Source organism: Diaphorina citri, unplaced genomic scaffold, assembly GCF_000475195.1.
Source record: "Diaphorina citri unplaced genomic scaffold, Diaci psyllid genome assembly version 1.1 scaffold1496, whole genome shotgun sequence".
In the NCBI taxonomy this organism is placed as follows: Eukaryota; Metazoa; Arthropoda; class Insecta; order Hemiptera; family Psyllidae; genus Diaphorina; species Diaphorina citri.
The window spans coordinates 80604-102042 of NW_007378922.1; the positions used below are offsets into that span (position 1 = coordinate 80604).

The window sequence follows — 21439 nt, forward strand, 5'->3', positions numbered from 1 at the left end:
TTTTTTCCTCTCGAGAGATTTGATAGAGGAATCTGTACCTGCTAAGGTCTTATCGTCCGGGAAGCACAGAGAGAATGATGATAGGATAGGAGAAAGTTAGCCGTTCCGAGAACGAACATTATCCCGTCAGGATAAAATCCGCTCCGGGCGGGAATCGAACCCTCTGCCTAGCACTTCAAAGGCAGACGCGCTACCCTTCAAGCTAACTAGGCTAACACAAGTGAAATTTAAATACAGGGAAAATTATATTGAAAAAAGTACTACGTGTATTTGTCAGTACCTTTCAGGAGTGTGCCCCTGTACTGTTCATACATACTTCTCAATAATCTCAATACTCAACATCATCTACTTATCTCGGGACTACAGGTTCATGTTACAGTGATCGTTCACCTCTGAGCATTCTCGCGAGAGTGCTCCAAACAGTCTCCGAGTATTCTCAGACTTGAAACATGAACTTGTAACCCGGGGTTCTTCTTATTGCCTTAATTGCCGGGGCTACAATCTGGTTTAAATTTGAATCGTGGTCCCGGGTATAATTTATTTTGTATTATTGTGCCTTAATCATAATAGAGAGTTTTTGGAACCAAAATTAGCGACCCGTTAATTAAACTCTTTAACGTTATTTGACAAAAACTCGTTTCTACGCATGAACAGAAATGAGTTTTCGTCAAATGAATGGGTGAGTAGAAGAACCAGGAATGTTAAAAATCTTTTTTTTTTTTTAATTGCAGAATAACAAGGAATGTAATTTTTTCTATCGTCTCTGTGAATATGGACGCGAAATACTCCCTCAAAATGTTGGTCGAGAGCGGAACATTTCTCTCCCACAGTCTCTGCACTCTGTGTATTTCTTAAGGAGATTTTAGCGATCAAAAATTGATCATATCTCAGGGTCGGTTTAGTTTCGCAAAATCCTTTCTTATTGCACACCTAGACCATAAAAGGAATATTCCTACCAAATTTCAGCTTTCTAGGTGTTGCGGTTCAGTCTTACAAACAGATCGCACGGTAAATCTAAAATCGCAAAGTTTTATGTCCACACCGTTTCTGCTTACGATTAAATCGTAATATTGGACTTATAATAAAAATGTGTACCCTAGGACGATTTTCATAAGCACCTACATACAGGCGTGATGTCCAATTTTACTTCATTACTTGATCAGTCCAATCGTGAATACCTCATAATACCGTAGTACGGAAATCTTATTTATTTCTTGGAGGCGAGAATTTGCAACAATGGTAATGTTCGGTTTACAGAACTATGAAAATAGAATTAGCCCATTGGTATATGAAATGTGAATGAGTGAATGGATCTTGATTTTATACTATAAGATAGGTGGTTCTCTGGAAATGTCGTAGACTTATCCAAATGGAGCAGCAGAATGCAAACCGTCCCGAAGACTACGAACTTAATGGTGATGCTGTGATGTAGGTTCACTTCTGACGATAAGATGTTCTTTACAGAGGAAGAATGAAGTAGAGTGGTTGGTTAGAGAACGGTATTTATACCCAAAAACGAGGCAGGACAGTTTTTATACGCAAAAAGTGGCGAAGATAACGAATGTCAACGATAAAGAGTTGGAGTCTAATGAAAGAGAGAGAGAGAGAGAGAGAGAGAGAGAGAGAGAGAGAGAGAGAGAGAGAGAGAGAGAGAGAGAGAGAGAACGATCTCAGCATTACCGAGAATCCGCTCTGGATTGAACAGTGAGTAAATCCCATCATCTGTTGGAAGGAAGGAAGAAAGAAACAGAATTTTAATTGAGGGGCCAAGAGGTGAAACGGACTAACCCACACTAACTTCATTTTGAGATAATAGATCAGTTGCGCTTACTTGGGTGATGTTTCAAAGTCATAGAGCAGGAAAAATGAGGACCAACGGAATTTTTCTTTTCTTACGACTTTTCCCGAGATAAATTGATTTAAAAAATATATCCTGTCATTTTAGTCTTACAGAAAACATGGCGAAATGAAAGATATTTTCCCTTGAGTTGTTTTGTGCCTCCTTTGCACAGTTACAGTTCCTTTTTTTTATTTTATTTTTAACGATTGCCAATTCGATCTAATCCATTCTATTCTATTCGCAGGAAGCTAAAGCTGTATGAAGAGCAAGAGTTAACCATGCAAGTATTCTGTGATCTGGATAGGGGGAGTACAGAACGAGGTGGAGGAGGGGGGAGAAGAGACAGTATAGATAATCTGAGTGGAGCAGACAATACGTATGCTACCATACAAGGAGGAGCAGGAGACTATGCTACTCTAGGGGGATCTATTATACCCCTAGATAATGTTAGTTCTCATAGTCAACAGGTAAGATGTTCTAGTTGTAGGTCGCGGGTTCGATGCCCACCTGGGAGCGGATTTTATCCTAAATCTTTTAGGTTCCAGCCGTTCCGAGATAAGGTTCGTTCTCGGAACGGCTTTCCTTTTCCCATCCCATCTTTCACTCTTCGCTTTCGGGACAATAAGAACTTAACAGTTACAGTTCTCTCTGTCTAAAATCTTTTTTTCTCAACGATATTTTGAGGGGAAAAAAAGGCAATTAAACAAGCAAACAGACAAACAAACAACCAACTAACCAAACTAACAAACAAACTGATAATTTCTTTGTTTTTGTTTCCAGATGTACGAAGCTTCCGTAGGGTTTCAGGGTTCCACATTCCAAGTACCCAAACTGATAATTTCTTTGTTTTTGTTTCCAGATGTACGAAGCTTCCCTAGGGTTTCAGGGTTCCACATTCCAAGTTCCCAAATCCAATAACAAACAACCAACCAAATAAACAAACTGATAATTTCTTTGTTTTTGTTTCCAGATGTACGAAGCTTCCCTAGGGTTTCAGGGTTCCACATTCCAAGTTCCCAAATCCAATGAAATCCTGAGAAAACCTCCACCCCTCCCCTCTCCTCCCTCAGAAGAGGGGAAGGATACACATCAGCCTGAGTTTATTTCTCAACGATATTTTGAGGGAAAAAGGCAATTAAACAAGCAAACAGACAAACAAACAACCAACTAACAAACAAACTGATAATTTCTTTGTTTTTGTTTCCAGATGTACGAAGCTTCCCTAGGGTTTCAGGGTTCCACGTTCCAAGTGCCCAAATCCAATGAAATCCTGAGAAAACCTCCACCCCTCCCCTCTCCTCCCTCAGAAGAGGGGAAGGATACACATCAGCCTGAGTTTATATTGGAACTCATCTGACATCTGACCCATCCTGTATACAACTCCTTATGAAAATATTTCAACTCCGGCCCTAAGTCTGCTAATGTGCACTCCGCGAAAAATCAAGTGATATCATTGAACTCTACGAAAACGAAAAACCAATTGATCTTATGGTCAACTCCGCAAAAAAAATCAACTGGTACCATGGTAAACTTCCTCAATAAATCAATAGATAAAGAAGTTTCAAACTTATGCAGATTGTAAGAAAAAGAAAGTGTCTAAAATTTGATTGGTTTGAAATGGCCATTTTGTAAGAGAGCAAGCACGCCCTAATCAAATCAAAATGCTTTAGTAAATCTAAGTCTGCTAATGTAACGGTGCACTCCGCCAAAAATCAAGTGATATCATTGAACTCTACGAAAACGAAAAACCAGTTGATCTTATGGTCAACTCCGCAAAAAAATCACCTGGTACCATGGTAAACTTCCTCAATAAATCAATAGATAAAAAAGTTTCAAACTTATGCAGATTGTAAGAAAGTGTCTAAAATTTGATTGGTTTGAAATGGCCATTTTGTAAGAGAGCAAGCACGCCCTAATCAAATCAAAATGCTTTAGTAACACGAAAACGAAAAACCAGTTGGTCTTATGGTCAACTCCGCAAATAAATCAACTGGTACCATGGTAAACTTCCTCAATAAATCAATAGATAAAAAAAGTTTCAAACTTATGCAGATTATAAGAAAGTGTCTAAAATTTGATTGGTTTGAAATGGCCATTTTGTAAGAGAGCAAGCACGCCCTAATCAAATCAAAATGCTTTAGTGAATAGAAATAGATTCTGTTCTCAAGAATCAAATTTACCGTCATTAAATTTCTCCAAGAATTTTCAGACGAACATGAATTCTGTGGGGTCTCACAGTCCCCACATCACCCATTAAGGTTTAAATCTGGAAAATTAGGCTGGAAATTCCATATCTGATTTAGTTGGAGTCTAAAACTCCCAGTATTATGTACAGTGTAAATTGAATAACCTAGGCTTAGTCTATAATCAATTATTGTGATTTGAGTCTTCCTTGATAAAATGTATTATAGTTGCCCTACTGTTTATCTGTAGCCCTTACTACAGTGTAAGGGTAATGGTAGGGTTTTTCATGTATTGTAAAATGGTGTGCTACCCCCTGTGGGTAAAACACTGTTTTCAAAATCAGAGCTCCTAGATTGTTCTCTTTTGACAAATCAATGGAAAAGATGTATTTTTACAATAGATTTTACCGAGTCATACTAGGCTTGCTTACCGGAGGTCCCAGGTTTGGCTCTGTGCTCTGAATACGGGGTACACTGAGCCTTTTTAGGACGATTATTACTGTCCCAAGACTACTTTTTGCGCCTTGGTTCTGTAATTTTCACAGTTTCTACACCGATGTTAGAAATTCACTGCCTGACAAATAATTTCCATTGATTTCTTGAAAAAGAACAAAGAGTCTGATGTGTCTTCCAGTTCTGTTCTCAAGAATTAAATTTACCGTCATTAAATTTCTCCAAGAATTTTCAGACGAACATGAATTGTGTGGGGTCTCACAGTCCCCACATCACCCATTAAGGTTTAAATCAGGCTGGAAATTCCATATCTGATTTAGTTGGAGTCTAAAACTCCAAGTATTATGTACAGTGTAAATTGAATAACCTAGACTTAGTCTATGATCAATTATTGTGATTTGAGTCTTCCTTGATAAAATGTATTATAGTTGCCCTACTGTGTATCTGTAGCCCTTACTACAGTGTAAGGGTAATGGTAGGGTTCTTCATGTATTGTAAAATGGTGTGCTAGGTGCTACCCCCTGTGGGTAAAACACTGTTTTCAAAATCAGAGCTCCTAGATTGTTCTCTTTTGACAAATCAATGGAAAAGATGTATTTTTACTTTTTTACAATAGATTTTACCGAGTCATAAGTACTAGGCTTGCTTACCGGAGGCCCCAGGTTTGGCTCTGTGCTCTGAATACGGGGTGCACTGAGCCTTTTCAGGACGATTCACAGTTTCCACTCTCATTTTCTACACCGATGTTAGAAATTCACTGCCTGACAAATAATTTCCATTGATTTCTTGAAAAAGAACAACATGGTAGGGTTCTTCATGTATTGTAAAATGGTGTGCTACCCCCTGTGGGTAAAACACTGTTTTCAAAATCAGAGCTTCTAGATTGTTCTCTTTTGACAAATCAATGGAAAAGATGTATTTTTACTTTTTTTACAATAGATTTTACCGAGTCACACTAGGCTTGCTTACCGGAGGTCCCAGGTTTGGCTCTGTGCTCTCTGAATACGGGGTGCACTGAGCCTTTTCAGGACGATTGAGTATCTATTACTGTTCCAAGAGTACTTTTTGAGCCTTGGTTCTGTAATTTTCACAGTTTCCACTCTCATTTTCTACACCGATGTTAGAAATTCACTGCCTGACAAATAATTTCCATTGATTTCTTGAAAAAGAACAAAGAGTCTGATGTGTCTTCCAATGTAATGATGGGAATATAATTCTAGTATTTTTGTATTTGTACATAATTTATAAAGTATTGTAACATTAGGCTTAACAAATGTGTGATTTCCTTTCTTTTATTTTTTAAAATGTAATTTTTTCTTTAGTCTTAAACTCAGCCGAGCTATTTCGGCTTCTCTCTGTTCGTTGTTCTGAAACTCCATGAATTCTATACTTGTATGATTGTGTATCACACAGGGGCGTATTCCTGAAAGTACGGAAATACGAGCAAGAATTGTGCTATGTCTAATGGAGCAGTTGCAAATGGGTAAAAATTATAAATAAAAGGTCGATTCCTACGTAAAAAGTTGTGAAAAATCCAAATCTGAGGTCGAAACTCCGAAAAAGTAACTGTAAAAGTTCGAAAATTCAATTTTTAATTGCCGTTCGAATGAAAAAGTTCAAAGAGTTGTGACGTCAGATTTTTCCGCAAAATGCGCACAAACAAACGATGCGGGAGTCATGAATTATGACGTCATCGCCTACGGGAGCGTATGCCGTGACGTCAAACTTCACGATTTACTGACGTCAGATTTTTCCGCAAAATGCGCAGAAACGCTTGCGCACAAACAAACGATGCGGGAGTCATGAATTATGACGTCATCGCCTACGGGAGCGTATGCCGTGACGTCAAACTTCACGATTTACCGGTATTTACGATTTATCTCGATATCTAGAAGTCGTAGAAGAAAAAGCAAAATTCCGTTGGTCCTCATTTTTCCTGCTCTATGACTTTGAAACATCACCCAAGTAAGCACAACTGATCTATTCTTCTAATAATGAACTACTACATTGTTATGCAGGTTTTCCAATTGCTTCCTCATTTTATCAAGGTCCTTTTTAGTTTTTCTATTAAATACGTATATGAACTAACGTAGATATACTCATAAGATGAGGAGAAGGCGAGGGGTTGGAATTATTTAATTTACCAAATAGAAAACAGCTTGTGTGTCAATAAATCACCCAAACTGTGTTCGCTAAGTGAATGATGGATGTCAATTTGTTATTATTGTTTCTTTAAATCAATATTAAACAGAGATCAGTTGCTGGGCTCTACAAATCGAATTACACTTGTGGATCCAAAAAATTTTCCACTTGACTGAGTACCTAATGCACCCCCCCCCTTTATTTTTTTAAAATGTAATTTTTTCTTTAGTCTTAAACTCAGCCGAGGTATTTCGGCTTCTCTCTGTTCGTTGTTCTGAAACTCCATGAATTCTATACTTGTATGATTGTGTATCACACAGGGGCGTATTCCTGAATCTTGTTTCTACCAGCCTTCCTCCCTCCCTCTCCTCTTCTCACATTTCGGTTTACAATGTAACAAAAAGAAATCCATGGTCAACATTTTTGTCCACCTACCGCCGATTTATCTTTATTGGGACTCAACCCCAGATAGCGTTAGGTAACATGCGAACTTTCAAAAATAAAGATAAACACTCTTGTTTCTACCTCCCTTCCTCCCTCCCTCTCCTCTTCTCACATTTGGGTTTACAATGTAACAAAAAGAAACCCATGGTCAACATTTTTGTCCACCTACCGCCGATTTATCTTTATTGGAACTCAACCCCAGCGTTAGGTAACATGCGAACTTTCAAAAATAAAGATAAACAAATATGTAATACGATTATAGCAAATGATCAACTTTCTGGTAGTTATACGGGCAGCTTTGGGAAACGAAAAAAAGGACTTGACTACTATACTACTTTGATGTTCCATCATTATTTTAAAAAAGGATTGATTTTTTTTTTTTACCTGGATACCGCTTTCGCATTACTTCAAGGCACATTCTTTTACATCCATACCTAGCATGGAAAAGTCTGGTTAGAAAATTTCTGGTTCTCTGCCAGGAGTAAACATTTTCTAACCTATTTTTCATTGATAAGACCTATTTCTCACTAAACCAATTTCTAAAAACTTGCAACTTGAAAAGTACAAGTGATTTTTTTTTCCTCTCGAGAGATTTGATAGAGGAATCTGTACCTGCTAAGGTCTTCTTGTCCCGGAAGCAAATAGAGAATGATGATAGGATAGGAGAAAGTCAGCCGGTCCGAGAACGAACATTATCCCATCAGAATAAAATCCGCCCCGGGCGGGAATCGAACCCTCTGCCTAGCTCTTTCAAGGCAGACGCACTACCCTTCAAGCTAACTAGGCTAACACAAGTGAAATTTAAATATAGGGAAAATTATATTGAAAAAAGTACTACGTGTATTTGTCAGTAGGTACCTTTCAGGAGTGTGCCCCTGTACTGTTCATACATACTTCTCAATAAACTCAATACTCAACATCATCTACTTATCTCGGGACTACAGGTAATACAGGTTCATGTTACAATGATCGTTCACCTCTGAGCATTCTCGGAGAGTGCTCCAAACAGTCTCCGAGTATTCTCAGACTTGAAACATGAACTTGTAACCCGGGGTTCTTCTTATTGCCTTAATTGCCGGGGCTACAATCTGGTTGAAACTTGAATCGTGGTCCCGGGTATAATTTATTTTGTATTATTGTGCCTTAATCATAATAGAGAGTTTTTGGAACCGAAATTAGCGTCCCGTTAATTAAACTCTTTAACGTTATTTGACAAAAACTCATTTCTGCGCATGAACAGAAATGAGTTTTCGTCAAATGAATTGGTGAGTAGAAGAACCAGGAATGTTAAAAATCGATTTTTTTTTTTATTTTTTATTGCAGAATAACAAGGAATGTACTTTTTTCTATCGTCTCTGTGAATATGGAGGGGAAATACCCCTTGGATCCATAAAGCATTTCGATTTTAGATTAGAGTGGGGAATACCCATTCGATCAATGTAATATTTTTGCACTATAATTGCTCTCCTGAAAAATCGATTCTTAACATTCCTGGTTCTTCTACTCACCCATTCAAATAACGTTAAAGAGTTCAGTTAACGGGACGCTAATTTTGGTTGCATAAAATCTCTTTTATACATATTGTATTAATGTGTAGTCTTGTACCTATAGTGAAATAATCAAATCTCATTATTAACCCATTGCGTGTGCTATTCACACCAATGTGTTTGTTTTCCCTCTCATGTAACTGGAATCCGTCCTGAGTATTAAATGTACGCGAAATGTGTTTTGTAAATTATCTCTGTTAGACGTTAAGTAACTCTTTGAAAATTTTCATTACAACGGCAATTAAAAATTGAATTTTCGACCTTTTAAAGTTACTTTTTCGGAGTTTGGACCTCAGATTTGGATTTTTCACAACTTTTTACGTATGAATCGACCTTTTATTAATAATATTTTCCCAATTGCAACTCCTCCATTTAATAGAGCACCACCACTTTATTGATATATCATACTATAACCTTTTTGCTCTCGTATAAAAGTGAGATAAATTCAATCATTCACACACTGATCGCAAAACCCTAACATCTAGAAAGCTGAAATTTGGTAGGAATATTTCTAATATGTTTTAGATATGCAATAAAAGAGAAGGTTTTGCCGAAATCTAAACCTACCTCGAGCCAGACTAGTTAGCTTGGTTGGTAGAGAGTCTGCCTCGTAAGCGCTAGGCCACGGGTTCGATTCCCGCCCAGGGTGGATTTTATCCTGAAGGGATAATGTTAGTTCTCGGAACGGCTGGCTTTCTCCTATCCTGTCTTCCTTCTCTCTTCGATTTCGCGACTATAAGACCTTAGCAGTTACAGCTCAAAACTCTTTAGAAAAAAAAAAACCCATCTTGAGATATGATCAAAGCACGGGCAACCTACTAGTAAACAAATAAAGGTAGCGATGTTTACCTTGGGCGCTTCAAAGCAGGCAGGACAATTCTCTGGTATCACAGGAAGTTTCTTACTCTCAGCAAACTGACTTCTACTCAGTTTCATACTATTTTCAAGAGCGGGAATTTCTACAACTCTAGGTATATGATATTTTCGAACCACATTCATTCAGTTCATTCAGCAAAAAATTTGCTATTTTCTCAAACTACTAGTTGAAACTTCGTAGGTATGTATCGTACATAATTATCTACCTACGTTTTATGAAGTTACATTTTGAAAATTCATTTCTACCGTTCCCGATTTTGCCCAACAAAAAGCAACCTTCATAGCGTAGTGCCTAGTTTTCTTGCACTCAGCAATTTGTTACCTGGGCACTTTTTTTGTAAGACTGAGTGCAATTCCATGAAATGGGCCGGACAAACTTTGACTCTGCCGGGAATTGATTCCGGGACCTCCGTTATGAAAGCTTAGCTCTACACACTAGGTTACACACTCAACCACAGAGGTTGATCGAAGTATAGGTAAATAGTGATTTATTTAGACTGCCACCAACCTCAGCGGTGCAGTGGTTAACACGTTAGACTTCGGATCTGCAGGTTGGTGGTTCGAGTCTACTAAAATTTATCCTTTCTGATAATTCTAATTTAACTAACTACATACTAACTAATACCCAGGTATTAAAGAAACTAATAGATTGAATAAATAGGTACATGTCTAGGTTGGTCTCTTCTTACCCCTCAGCGTCTTTAACAATAGTAAAACTTACCTACTTACCTATTCATAATAGGATTATCATCTTTACATTGCATAGATAAGATAACATGAATATTGATTGATGGATCATCACAATTATTGAACATTGTCTGGGATTTCTGATGTGAATTGTAACAGTGATGAGATCAGCTCATACTCGTAATATTATAATTTCATAATGTTACCATTGTTACCCATAGCAACCTGACGACGAGAGCTGAGAGCAGAGTACACAGAGCGTTGAACTCATTAGACTTGCGAATTACAATAGCTCGCTAGGTACTCATATACCTGGCGAGGAGGTAGGTAATAACGCATTCTCTCTACATAACTCATATACATATGGTAGGAGGACTGAAGGAAAGCGCGGTCCCCCACTAATAAATTTATCTGTATGGTCATACAGTGACCCCAGTCCCTCTGACTTTTTCCCGGAAGTTGTAAACAATACTCCCAGCATCCGGATTCTGGTGGTAACCAAGGCCATTAGTGATGTTGAGGAGCTTGTTGTTTTAGTCAGTGAAGTGATTTTGGTGTGAACGATCGGGGAAAATTAGAAAATAGAAATAAAGTTTTAATTTTTATTTTTTGTTTGAGCGCAAAGATTTTTTTCATCACAGTGAGGAAGGACTATCATGTGTTTATGATAAGGATACAAGCAAGATGACAAGAAGAAGTTATCTTCCAAGTATGGTTCAAGCAATAACCGTCCTCACTGTACTGAAGATGTTAACCAACGGTAAGACAACCACGTGCTTAGCACACCTTCGCCTGACGTCTCGAGTCTGAAAGTAATGGATCTTGACTTCCGAGACCCAACACCTTAACATTAGCACATTCTTGGCAAGGTCTTTTCTTTTCCTTCTTTCTTACTGTTTCTTTTTTTATTTTTGTTTTTCATGTTTATTTTTAACCTAGCGTCTAGGTTTGATTATGCTTGAGACTAGGTATAGATAGAAACATTTTTTGTTCGTAAAAAGGATTCATTCAATTTAATGGTGAAAATTTTAAGATAAATATTACGTATTGAATTAAGTCAAGGCCTATCTACCTTACATGGTAGAATATTTCCGTCTTGTGGAAATTACTTGTCTTGATAATATTTTAGAAAATTCAACAAAGATAACAATATTTTTCCAGTAGGTAGATAATCTGCTTCTTCTTTTCTTTTTCTTTTTTTGGGAAATTTATGAACGAATCTATATCTAAATTCATTGTAATGGGTCTTTGGATTATTATTATTACAAACAAGCCATCATTAATTAATTTTTCAAATGGCACAACAATATGAACTTTATGACAAATGTTGGAATATAGGGATGTTTTTAGACCAACAATCAACTTTTGCAATTACTATGCAATGATATTTTCCTTTTATTCCCACTTAAAAAATAAATAACAATGGTGGTTGGTCATTTCTTCTTCAAATGCCTATTTCTACAATTTCTTTAACTTTATTCAATTTACCATGTGCCCGTAGCCTTATAACAACACCTTGGGATCTCTGTTTTGGGCTGACATTGCATACTTTCATTTTATTATTCCTAGATTCTCAAGCCCACTTGTATAAATTCTGCCGGTTTCTTTTTAACCATTTTGATGGATTGACACCTACTGACTTGCATGATACAATATTTATCGTGAACTTTCAACTGCACAATGAATGATTGATGAACTTCCGTATATCGTATTTGTAGAACAGATAGTCGTTCTGGGCAGCTGTAAAAAAAAATGCATCTAGCTTGATCAAAGTCACCTTAAAAGAAATAATTTTGGTATTTTCTGGCATGCAAATATTTGCAAACATGTCCAAAATGTCTGCTGAAAAAGAACAGTTGCTAAGGCAAGGATTGAAAAGGTAAAATTTTCAACAAACGAGACAATTTCACCGAAATATGACGGTCTAGTAAGTTTTTCCTTGGCACATTTTTTCAGCAGGCCGGTTTTATCCTCGTCCATGAATACAATAGGTCATAGGTTCACAAACCGGAAAAAGGTTAAAAAGAAATAATGCCATAGCCGCGACGTGAATTTTACCGAATTTTGTTCGACCTGATCCTAAAAATTTTGTTGAATCTCCTCTACTGTTACAGCCATAAAAAATTTACCCCCACATGGGTGTAGGTCTGTAGGTGTAGGTATGGTGCTATTTTGGTAGGCGTTTAATCAAAACCTGTTCACACTTAGTTGCTGACTGCTGCTGATGTAAAAGTGATTTGTAAATAATACATATATGTAATTCAGACCTATTAGGTATTTGTATAAGTATACCTACTCGGAAATTGTAAATTGATAGATTAATGTCAAATTTAGGAAGTTATTTCTTATTTAGGATTTTGAGAATCATTTGGGAATAATAGATGAACTTCGAAATTCAAGATGGAGAGATCAGATTTTTCGATGAAAGAAAAGAAATGTGAGAAAAGTTTTTCGATTTTTGAAGGGTTTCTCAGATTAATGTTTTTAAAGTGGTTTCTTGTTTGATAGACGCTATTGTACTTCTAGGGGTAAATGCATTTCAAAGCCGAAGTCACAACATGAGCCTGTAAAAAGTGAAAAAGAAAATGTCTGAGTTTTTGAATAAAAGGTTGGAATGCTGAGAAGAACTGTTGAATATTGAGGTTTGATTTGAAAGGATGTCATCAGGAATAATATCAAAGTGACAGAGGTTCCAGAAGTGGTAGAAGAAAGAAGGTTGCAATAAGGCGGACTTGTTGAGAGTAAAGATCTGAAGGAAAGAAAAAAATAACAGGAGGAGAAGGAAAATTTTAGTATCTAATTTTACCTGCCTATTTATTTGTAGGTAGCTATTGTAGGAACTTGCCTATAAAAGGTACCTATGGTGTTTTACCCCTTAAACCCCTATGTTTTTTTTTTTTTTTTTTTTTTTTTTTTTTTAAAATGTCAGTACCTGGCAGTAGAGATCTATTTTGTGTGTCAGCCTAAACTTCTCAATATTACAACAGAAAGTATGTTCCTATTACTAACGTACAGCGGAGCTACACTAGTAATGAAAGTATTCCAATCGGTCCAAATTTTCAAAAGTATTCCAATCGGTCCAAATTTTCAAAATCGGGAAATGGTTGGAAATATCCGTTTTGGGATCCCCTGATGTCAAAAAAGTGATTTTTGTCCCATGGTCTGTACGTATGTATGTACCACAGGTTTAAATGGGAAAAGGTTGTATACAAAATATCTCAAGACCGGTTTGTCTCATGGTCTGTACGGATGTACGTCTGTATGTACCACAGGTTTAAATGGGAAAAGGTTGTATACAAAATGTCTCAAGAACGGTTTGTCGTAGAGCGATGAAATTTGGTATGCTATCCCGGTCTGGTCCAAGGACGCAACTGTAACAATTTGGTTAAAATCGGATAGTCACCCATCCAGATATCAACCAAAGTCAAGGTTTCTTCTGTGGAAAAGGTGGTATACAAGATATCTCAAGAACGGTTTGTCCTAGAGCGATGAAATTTGGCGGCTCAGACTTACTACTTTGAAAAATTAAAAAAGTTCAATCTTTTTTAACATTTTAAACGATCCCTTATTACATGGGGAGTATTTTGAGATAAAAAATTTTCGACCAAAAATCTACCGCCATATAGGCGGCTTGGGACTTCAAATACGTATTCCGCAAACGTAATAGAAAGTCGTGTGATGTTCACTCCAGATATTTTTTTTTTTTTAGTATTATTATTTTTCCCTTCAAAGAAGCCTGATCACAAGACAAATCACAGGAAACCAAACCCGGTCGTTTGTGAGGTTACAAACAGGCACCTACTGCAGTTTTATAAATGCACCAGGTTGCGCATTCTGTTACAACCGCAATAAAAACTTTGATAAATCACGCCAATTATATCTACGTTTCACGACGATCCAATTTTCACCCTGGTTAAAAAGCAATTCCAATATAATGGGACCCCAATTACAGCAATCCTTTACTGTGGGCCATATAATTATGACAGATAAAATAATAGCTAGGTAGCACTAGACGTGTAATCCTCACACGTTTCACGACGATCCAATTTTCACCCTGGTTAAAAAGCAATTCCAATATAATGGGGCCCCAATTACAGCAATCCTTTACTGTGGGCCATATAATTATGACAGATAAAATAATAGCTAGGTAGCACTAGACGTGTAATCCTCACATAGTGTGGATCATAATTACATTTCACCTCTTCCGTTCTTGTTCATGCTACAGTGAAAATGCACTTCTACCATACCCCGCGTATCAAGAACGGCCCATTCCATTTTCTTTGATAATCTTTTATTTTTTTGATGAATGATTCCCGAATAATACATTTTCGAGCAATACACTGTTCTAAATTTTGACTTGTCTTGCACTTGAATCACCAACCTTCCTTTCTCTGTTGAAATTGGTGGATGTGTCAAATTTACCAAAATTTCAAGGTAGGTATTTTAAGAGAGAATAATTAGGGCACACGTATCAAGATTATGGATGACAAAAATAAACTCAACCATAGTTATAAATCAAAAATTTAGTTAGTTTAGATGTCAGATTTTAGGCCACGATGCACTGAAGAGGATTTTAATTCATTGTGATCAGTACCAAAGTTAACACATGGTGGCCAGAGTTATCATGCCCCCGAGCTCTATAGTCCCAGTTATAGTAATAGTAAACCTCCATGATTTTGGAAATTGTGATTAAATATTCAGTGGGCTCTGAACCATGGCAAAACCAAAGCCCCTCTGTTCTACTCAGTCCCGAACTCTATAGTTCCAGTTATAGTAAAAGTAAACCTCCATGATTTTGGAAATTGTGATTAAATATTCAGTGGGCTCTGAACCATGGCAAAACCAAAGCCCCTCTGTTCTACTCAGTATAAAATTTGTAATTTCCAGGTATTATTGTAGAGCAGTGGAATATGACGAGCAGCTCAGAAGATGTATCATATTCGAAGAAGATTCGTTCTCTCAAAAAGATGATCTGAGAACAAGCACAAGCCCAACTCACGATTTGTTCGATTTGATTTGCTTGGATGGAGGTAAGAGTAAAGAAATAAAAATAATAATAATAATTAATGTGCAATCTGAAAAACTGACATTCAAACGAGGCATATACCAGGGAGATGTGTTCAGTGCATTGTGGTTCTGTTTATGTTTGAATAAGTTAGAGAGGGGCGTGAGTTTCGTGTAGCTTTTTCCGATAGAAAAGTAAGTGTCGAAATATTTTGTTTGCTATGAATTTGGAAAATACCTAGCTCTTGTGTTCCAACAAAAATATGAAAAACGAAACTTTTTTGCTGAAAAAAATGTGTATTCTACGTGAAGATGTAACGTTTCCATTCTAATAGCGCAATTTTCTATCCTATCAAGTTGGTTTGTATACTAGGATATTTGTACATTTTTCACTGCGAGGTAATTGAGTACCACTTGCTTTCGGAAATGTAGAAACTGAGAACATCCTGGTAAACTATGCATCTCTCGGAATCCAAAGTGCTACTGAATTATGTAAAGGTGAAATATTTCATTGGAATGTTTGCCTACGATCATTGAAATAGGTATATGATATTTTCGAACCACATTCATTCAGTTCATTCAGCAAAAAATTGCTATTTTCTCAAACTACGAATAGTTGAAACTTCGTAGGTGTGTATCGTACATAATTATCTACCTACGTTTTATGAAGTTACATTTTGAAAATTTATTTCTACCGTTCTCGATTTTGCTCAACAAAAAGCAACCTTCATAGCGTAGTGCCTAGTTTTCTTGCACTCAGCAATTTGTTACCTGGGCACTTTTTTTTGTAAGACTGAGTGCAATTCAATGAAATGGGCCGGACAAACTTTGACTCTGCCGGGAATTGATTCCGGGAGCTCCGGTATGAAAGCTTAGCTCTACACACTCAACCACAGAGGTTGATCCAAGTATAAATAGTGATTTATTTAGACTGCCACCAACCTCAGCGGTGCAGTGGTTAACACGTTAGACAGCTAACTAGGCTGGCGAGATATGCAATAAAAGAGAGGGTTTTGCCGAAATCTAAACCTACCTCGAGCCAGACTAGTTAGCTTAGTTGGTAGAGAGTCTGCCTCGTAAGCGCTAGGCCAAGGGTTCGAATCCCACCCAGGGTGGATTTTATCCTGAAGGGATAATGTTCGTTCTCGGAACGGCTGGCGTTCTCCTATCCTGTCTTCCTTCTCTCTTCGATTTCGCGACTATAAGACCTTAGCAGTTACAACTCAAAACTCTTTAGAAAAAAAACCTATAAAATTTATCTAGGTGTAATAATATTGGGGAACGATATTTGTAACAAGCATTTCATTATCTGAACACAATTAAAAATTCCTTTATTTAGACTGCCAGATTATAGAATGGAAAAAGAGGTAGAATGCATCTCACTCAATCAAAGTTAATCTAGCCCATTCTGAATGAAATGTGTCATTCGTTCACACGCGTTAGACCTCCACTACAGCCTACACACCGATGCACTGAAATCTACATAGAAAAGTATTCGATTCACTAATTCACATCCGGCTTTCATCGTTATTACATGGGGGAGACGGACTTGTTGAGAGTAAAGATCTGAAGGAAAGAAAAAAATAACAGGAGGAGAAGGAAAATTTTGGTATCTAATTTTACCTGCCTATTTATTTGTAGCTATTGTAGGAACTTTCCTATAAAAGGTATCTATATCTATAATGTTTTACCCCTTTAACCCCTACGTTTTTTTTTTTTTTTTTTTTAGAATGTCAGTACCGTTATTCTGAAAGTTTCACCACCTGGTATACTTAACAGTAACTATTATTTTTAGGTATGGGGTAAATATTGTTCATTGAGTTTAATATAGCAACTCTGCTAATTATTACTTTCTATTAAAATATGCAAATTTAATGCTTAGAAAGAGTGAAAGATATACCTAATACGTAGGTAATAAAAATAGAAGATAAGTACCTATTATAAAATACCTAAATATACACCATACACGGTTCAAAGGTTTGTTTTTTGTTTTCGAAGAACTAATGTCCGTAGCCAAATGTGGAGTTCGTCAGCTCCCATGGCGTAGTGGTCACTGCACTCGCCTTGCACGCGGGAGACCCGGGTTCGATTCCCGGCGGAGTCAAGTTGGCGTAGTGGTCACTGCACTCGCCTTGCACGCGGGAGACCCGGGTTCGATTCCCGGCGGGGTCAAGAAATTTGTATCTGCAAAGGATTGATTCCGTGGCTGGATGTTGCGGGGCCCACTCAGCCTCGTGAGGAAAATGAGTAGCTATGATATAAATGCGCATAGCGACCGGTGCCATATAATATTTGTTTGTTTTATATCTAGGTGTAGCCAGAGATCTGAATGATTTACGGCGTGTCCATCAACTTCTGGTATCTTCCCTAGTCAAACTATCAGGCCCTCATCGTGGTAATCCGATCTACAATGAATCCTTGACCACTCTGGAAACCTTGGCCATCTTGAAAGCATGGGCAGAGGTAATTACAAATGTGGAGTTCAATTATTTTGGTGTAGACCCTGGCAGTGGAGATCTATTTTGTGTGTCAGCCTAAACTTCTCAATATTACAACAGAAAGTATAATCCTATTACTTTCTATTACTAACGTATAGCGGAGCTACACTAGTAATGAATGTATTGCAATCGGTCCAAATTTTCAAAATCGGGAAATGGTTGGAAATATCCGTTTTGGGATCCCCTGATGTCAAAAAAGTAGTTTTTGTCCCATGGTCTGTACGTATGTATGTACCACAGGTTTAAATGGGAAAAGGTTGTATACAAAATATCTCAAGACCGGTTTGTCTCATGGTCTGTACGTACGGATGTACATATGTATGTACCACAGGTTTAAATGGGAAAAGGTTGTACACAAAATATCTCAAGAACGGTTTGTCGTAGAGCGATGAAATTTGGTATGCTATCCCGGTCTGGTCCAAGGACGCAACTGTAACAATTTGGTAAAAATCGGATAGTCACCCATCCAGATATCAACGAAAGTCAATGTTTCTTCAGTGGATAGAAAATTTTCGACCAAAAATCTACCGCCATATAGGCGGCTTGGGACTTCAAATACGTATTCCGCAAATGTAATAGAAAGTCGTGTGATCTTCACACCAGATATATATATATATATTTTTTTTTAGCATTATTATTTTTCCTTTCAAAGAAGCCTGATCACAAGACAAATCACAGGAAACCAAACCCGGTCGTTTGTGAGGTTACAAACAGGCACCTACTGCAGTTTTATAAATGCACCAGGTTGCGCATTCTGTTACAACCGCAATAAAAACTTTGATAAATCACGCCAATTATATCTACGTTTCACGACGATCCAATTTTCACCCTGGTTAAAAAGCAATTCCAATATAATGGGACCCCAATTACAGCAATCCTTTACTGTGGGCCATATAATTATGACAGATAAAATAATAGCTAGGTAGCACTAGACGTGTAATCCTCACATAGTGTGGATCATAATTACATTTCACCTCTTCCGTTCTTGTTCATGCTACAGTGAAAATGCACTTCTACCATACCCCGCGTATCAAGAACGGCCCATTCCATTTTCTTTGATAATCTTTTATTTTTTTGATGAATGATTCCCGAATAATACATTTTCGAGCAATACACTGTTCTAAATTTTGACTTGTCTTGCACTTGAATCACCAACCTTCCTTTCTCTGTTGAAATTGGTGGATGTGTCAAATTTACCAAAATTTCAAGGTAGGTATTTTAAGAGAGAATAATTAGGGCACACGTATCAAGATTATGGATGACAAAAATAAACTCAACCATAGTTATAAATCAAAAATTTAGTTAGTTTAGATGTCAGATTTTAGGCCACGATGCACTGAAGAGGATTTTAATTCATTGTGATCAGTACCAAAGTTAACACATGGTGGCCAGAGTTATCATGCTCCCGAACTCTATAGTTCCAGTTATAGTAAAAGTAAACCTCCATGATTTTGGAAATTGTGATTAAATATTCAGTGGGCTCTGAACCATGGCAAAACCAAAGCCCCTCTGTTCTACTCAGTTTCATACTATTTTCAAGAGCGGGAATTTCTACAACTCTAGGTATATGATATTTTCGAACCACATTCATTCAGTTCATTCAGCAAAAAATTTGCTATTTTCTCAAACTACTAGTTGAAACTTCGTAGGTATGTATCGTACATAATTATCTACCTACGTTTTATGAAGTTACATTTTGAAAATTCATTTCTACCGTTCCCGATTTTGCCCAACAAAAAGCAACCTTCATAGCGTAGTGCCTAGTTTTCTTGCACTCAGCAATTTGTTACCTGGGCACTTTTTTTGTAAGACTGAGTGCAATTCCATGAAATGGGCCGGACAAACTTTGACTCTGCCGGGAATTGATTCCGGGACCTCCGTTATGAAAGCTTAGCTCTACACACTAGGTTACACACTCAACCACAGAGGTTGATCGAAGTATAGGTAAATAGTGATTTATTTAGACTGCCACCAACCTCAGCGGTGCAGTGGTTAACACGTTAGACTTCGGATCTGCAGGTTGGTGGTTCGAGTCTACTAAAATTTATCTAGGTGTAATAATATTGGGGAACGATATTTGTAACAAGCATTTCAGTATGCTTAACACAATTAAAAATTCCTTTATTTAGACTGCCAGATTATAGAATGGAAAAAGAGGTAGAATGCATCTCACTCAATCAAAGTTAATCTAGCCCATTCTGAATGAAATGTGTCATTCGTTCACACGCGTTAGACCTCCACTACAGCCTACACACCGATGCACTGAAATCTACATAGAAAAGTATTCGATTCACTAATTCACATCCGGCTTTCATCGTTATTACATGGGGTCCTTGGACGGCCACAGCAGAGGAAACCGTTAGACCGTGGACATTAAAATTATATACCTACCTTCTACTTACAAATTATTCTATTTTCACAATATCTACACACAATGGTCCACTGTACAATATTGCATAAAATAATAAAATGTAGGTTTAATCAGCTCAAATAAGCTTGCGAATCCCTGAAATTCAGGCTTGCTTCAGAGGTCTATTTCCCAGGTATTCCTTGCTGATTTGATCAGGGTATGTATAAGGTTCTTAGAAAAGTTGATCAAATCTTTGAAAGTTCACGTATTTTATAGTACAGAATGAGGAGAGATATGAAAAGAGAATAGACTGAGAGAGAAGGAGAAAATTTTTAGTGGATGTGCTAGAAACCCCATTTTTTTCAATTCAAATGTCCTGATTTTGGTTTCAGCTCAAACAACATGTAATCAAGGTTCTAAAATTTATCTAGGTGTAATAATATTGGGGAACGATATTTGTAACAAGCATTTCAGTATGCTTAACACAATTAAAAATTCCTTTATTTAGACTGCCAGATTATAGAATGGAAAAAGAGGTAGAATGCATCTCACTCAATCAAAGTTAACGAGATAGCCCATTCTGAATGAAATGTGTCATTCGTTCATACGCGTTAGACCTCCACCACAGCCTACACACCGATGCACTGAAATCTACATAGAAAAGTATTCGATTCACTAATTCACATCCGGCTTTCATCGTTATTACATGGGGTCCTTGGACGGCCACAGCAGAGGAAACCGTTAGACCGTGGACATTAAAATTATATACCTACCTTCTACTTACAAATTATTCTATTTTCACAATATCTACACACAATGGTCCACTGTACAATATTGCATAAAATAATAAAATGTAGGTTTAATCAGCTCAAATAAGCTTGCGAATCCCTGAAATTCAGGCTTGCTTCAGAGGTGTATTTCCCAGGTATTGCTTGCTGATTTGATCAGGGTATGTATAAGGTTCTTAGAAAAGTTGATCAAATCTTTGAAAGTTCACGTATTTTATAGTACAGAATGAGGAGAGATATGAAAAGAGAATAGACTGAGAGAGAAAATTAGTATTTTTAGTGGATGTGCTAGAAACCCCATTTTTTTCAATTCAAATGTCCTGATTTTGGTTTCAGCTCAAACAACATGTAATCAAGGTTTGGGTAGAGTTGTGTATGAAAGACTGCCAGATCAGCAACTTCAAGGATTCGACGATGAAATGGTAAGGAAGCAACTCTTTTCTTAATTTCAGCCCTTTTTCGTAGACTCTAATTGGTGATCTGTTTTCCCTTAAAAGATTTATTTATTTTTAAATGGATGGAAATTGAAAAGGAGATAAATGCTAGATGTTATCAACTTCCGGGTCTTCAGTCTCAAATTGAAAGACACTTTGGGTTCTTACTTTCTATCAACAATCCCAAAACTGC

General features: G+C 37.2%; 1 protein-coding gene across 1 annotated transcript in view; it reads left to right on the plus strand.

The window, feature by feature from the left end:
• The window catches only part of LOC103516146 (cadherin-87A-like), a gene marked incomplete at its 5' end in the record, with an annotated part of 47670 nt that extends 44165 nt beyond the window's left edge, over positions 1-3505 (plus strand). Inside the window, 4 exons of the mRNA XM_026828627.1 lie at positions 1666-1704; positions 2085-2307; positions 2811-2928; positions 3166-3505. Of these exons, the coding sequence (XP_026684428.1) occupies positions 1666-1704; positions 2085-2307; positions 2811-2928; positions 3166-3197 (412 nt within the window). The remainder of the gene's footprint in view (positions 1-1665; positions 1705-2084; positions 2308-2810; positions 2929-3165) is intronic.
• Positions 3506-21439: the final 17934 nt, after the last annotated feature.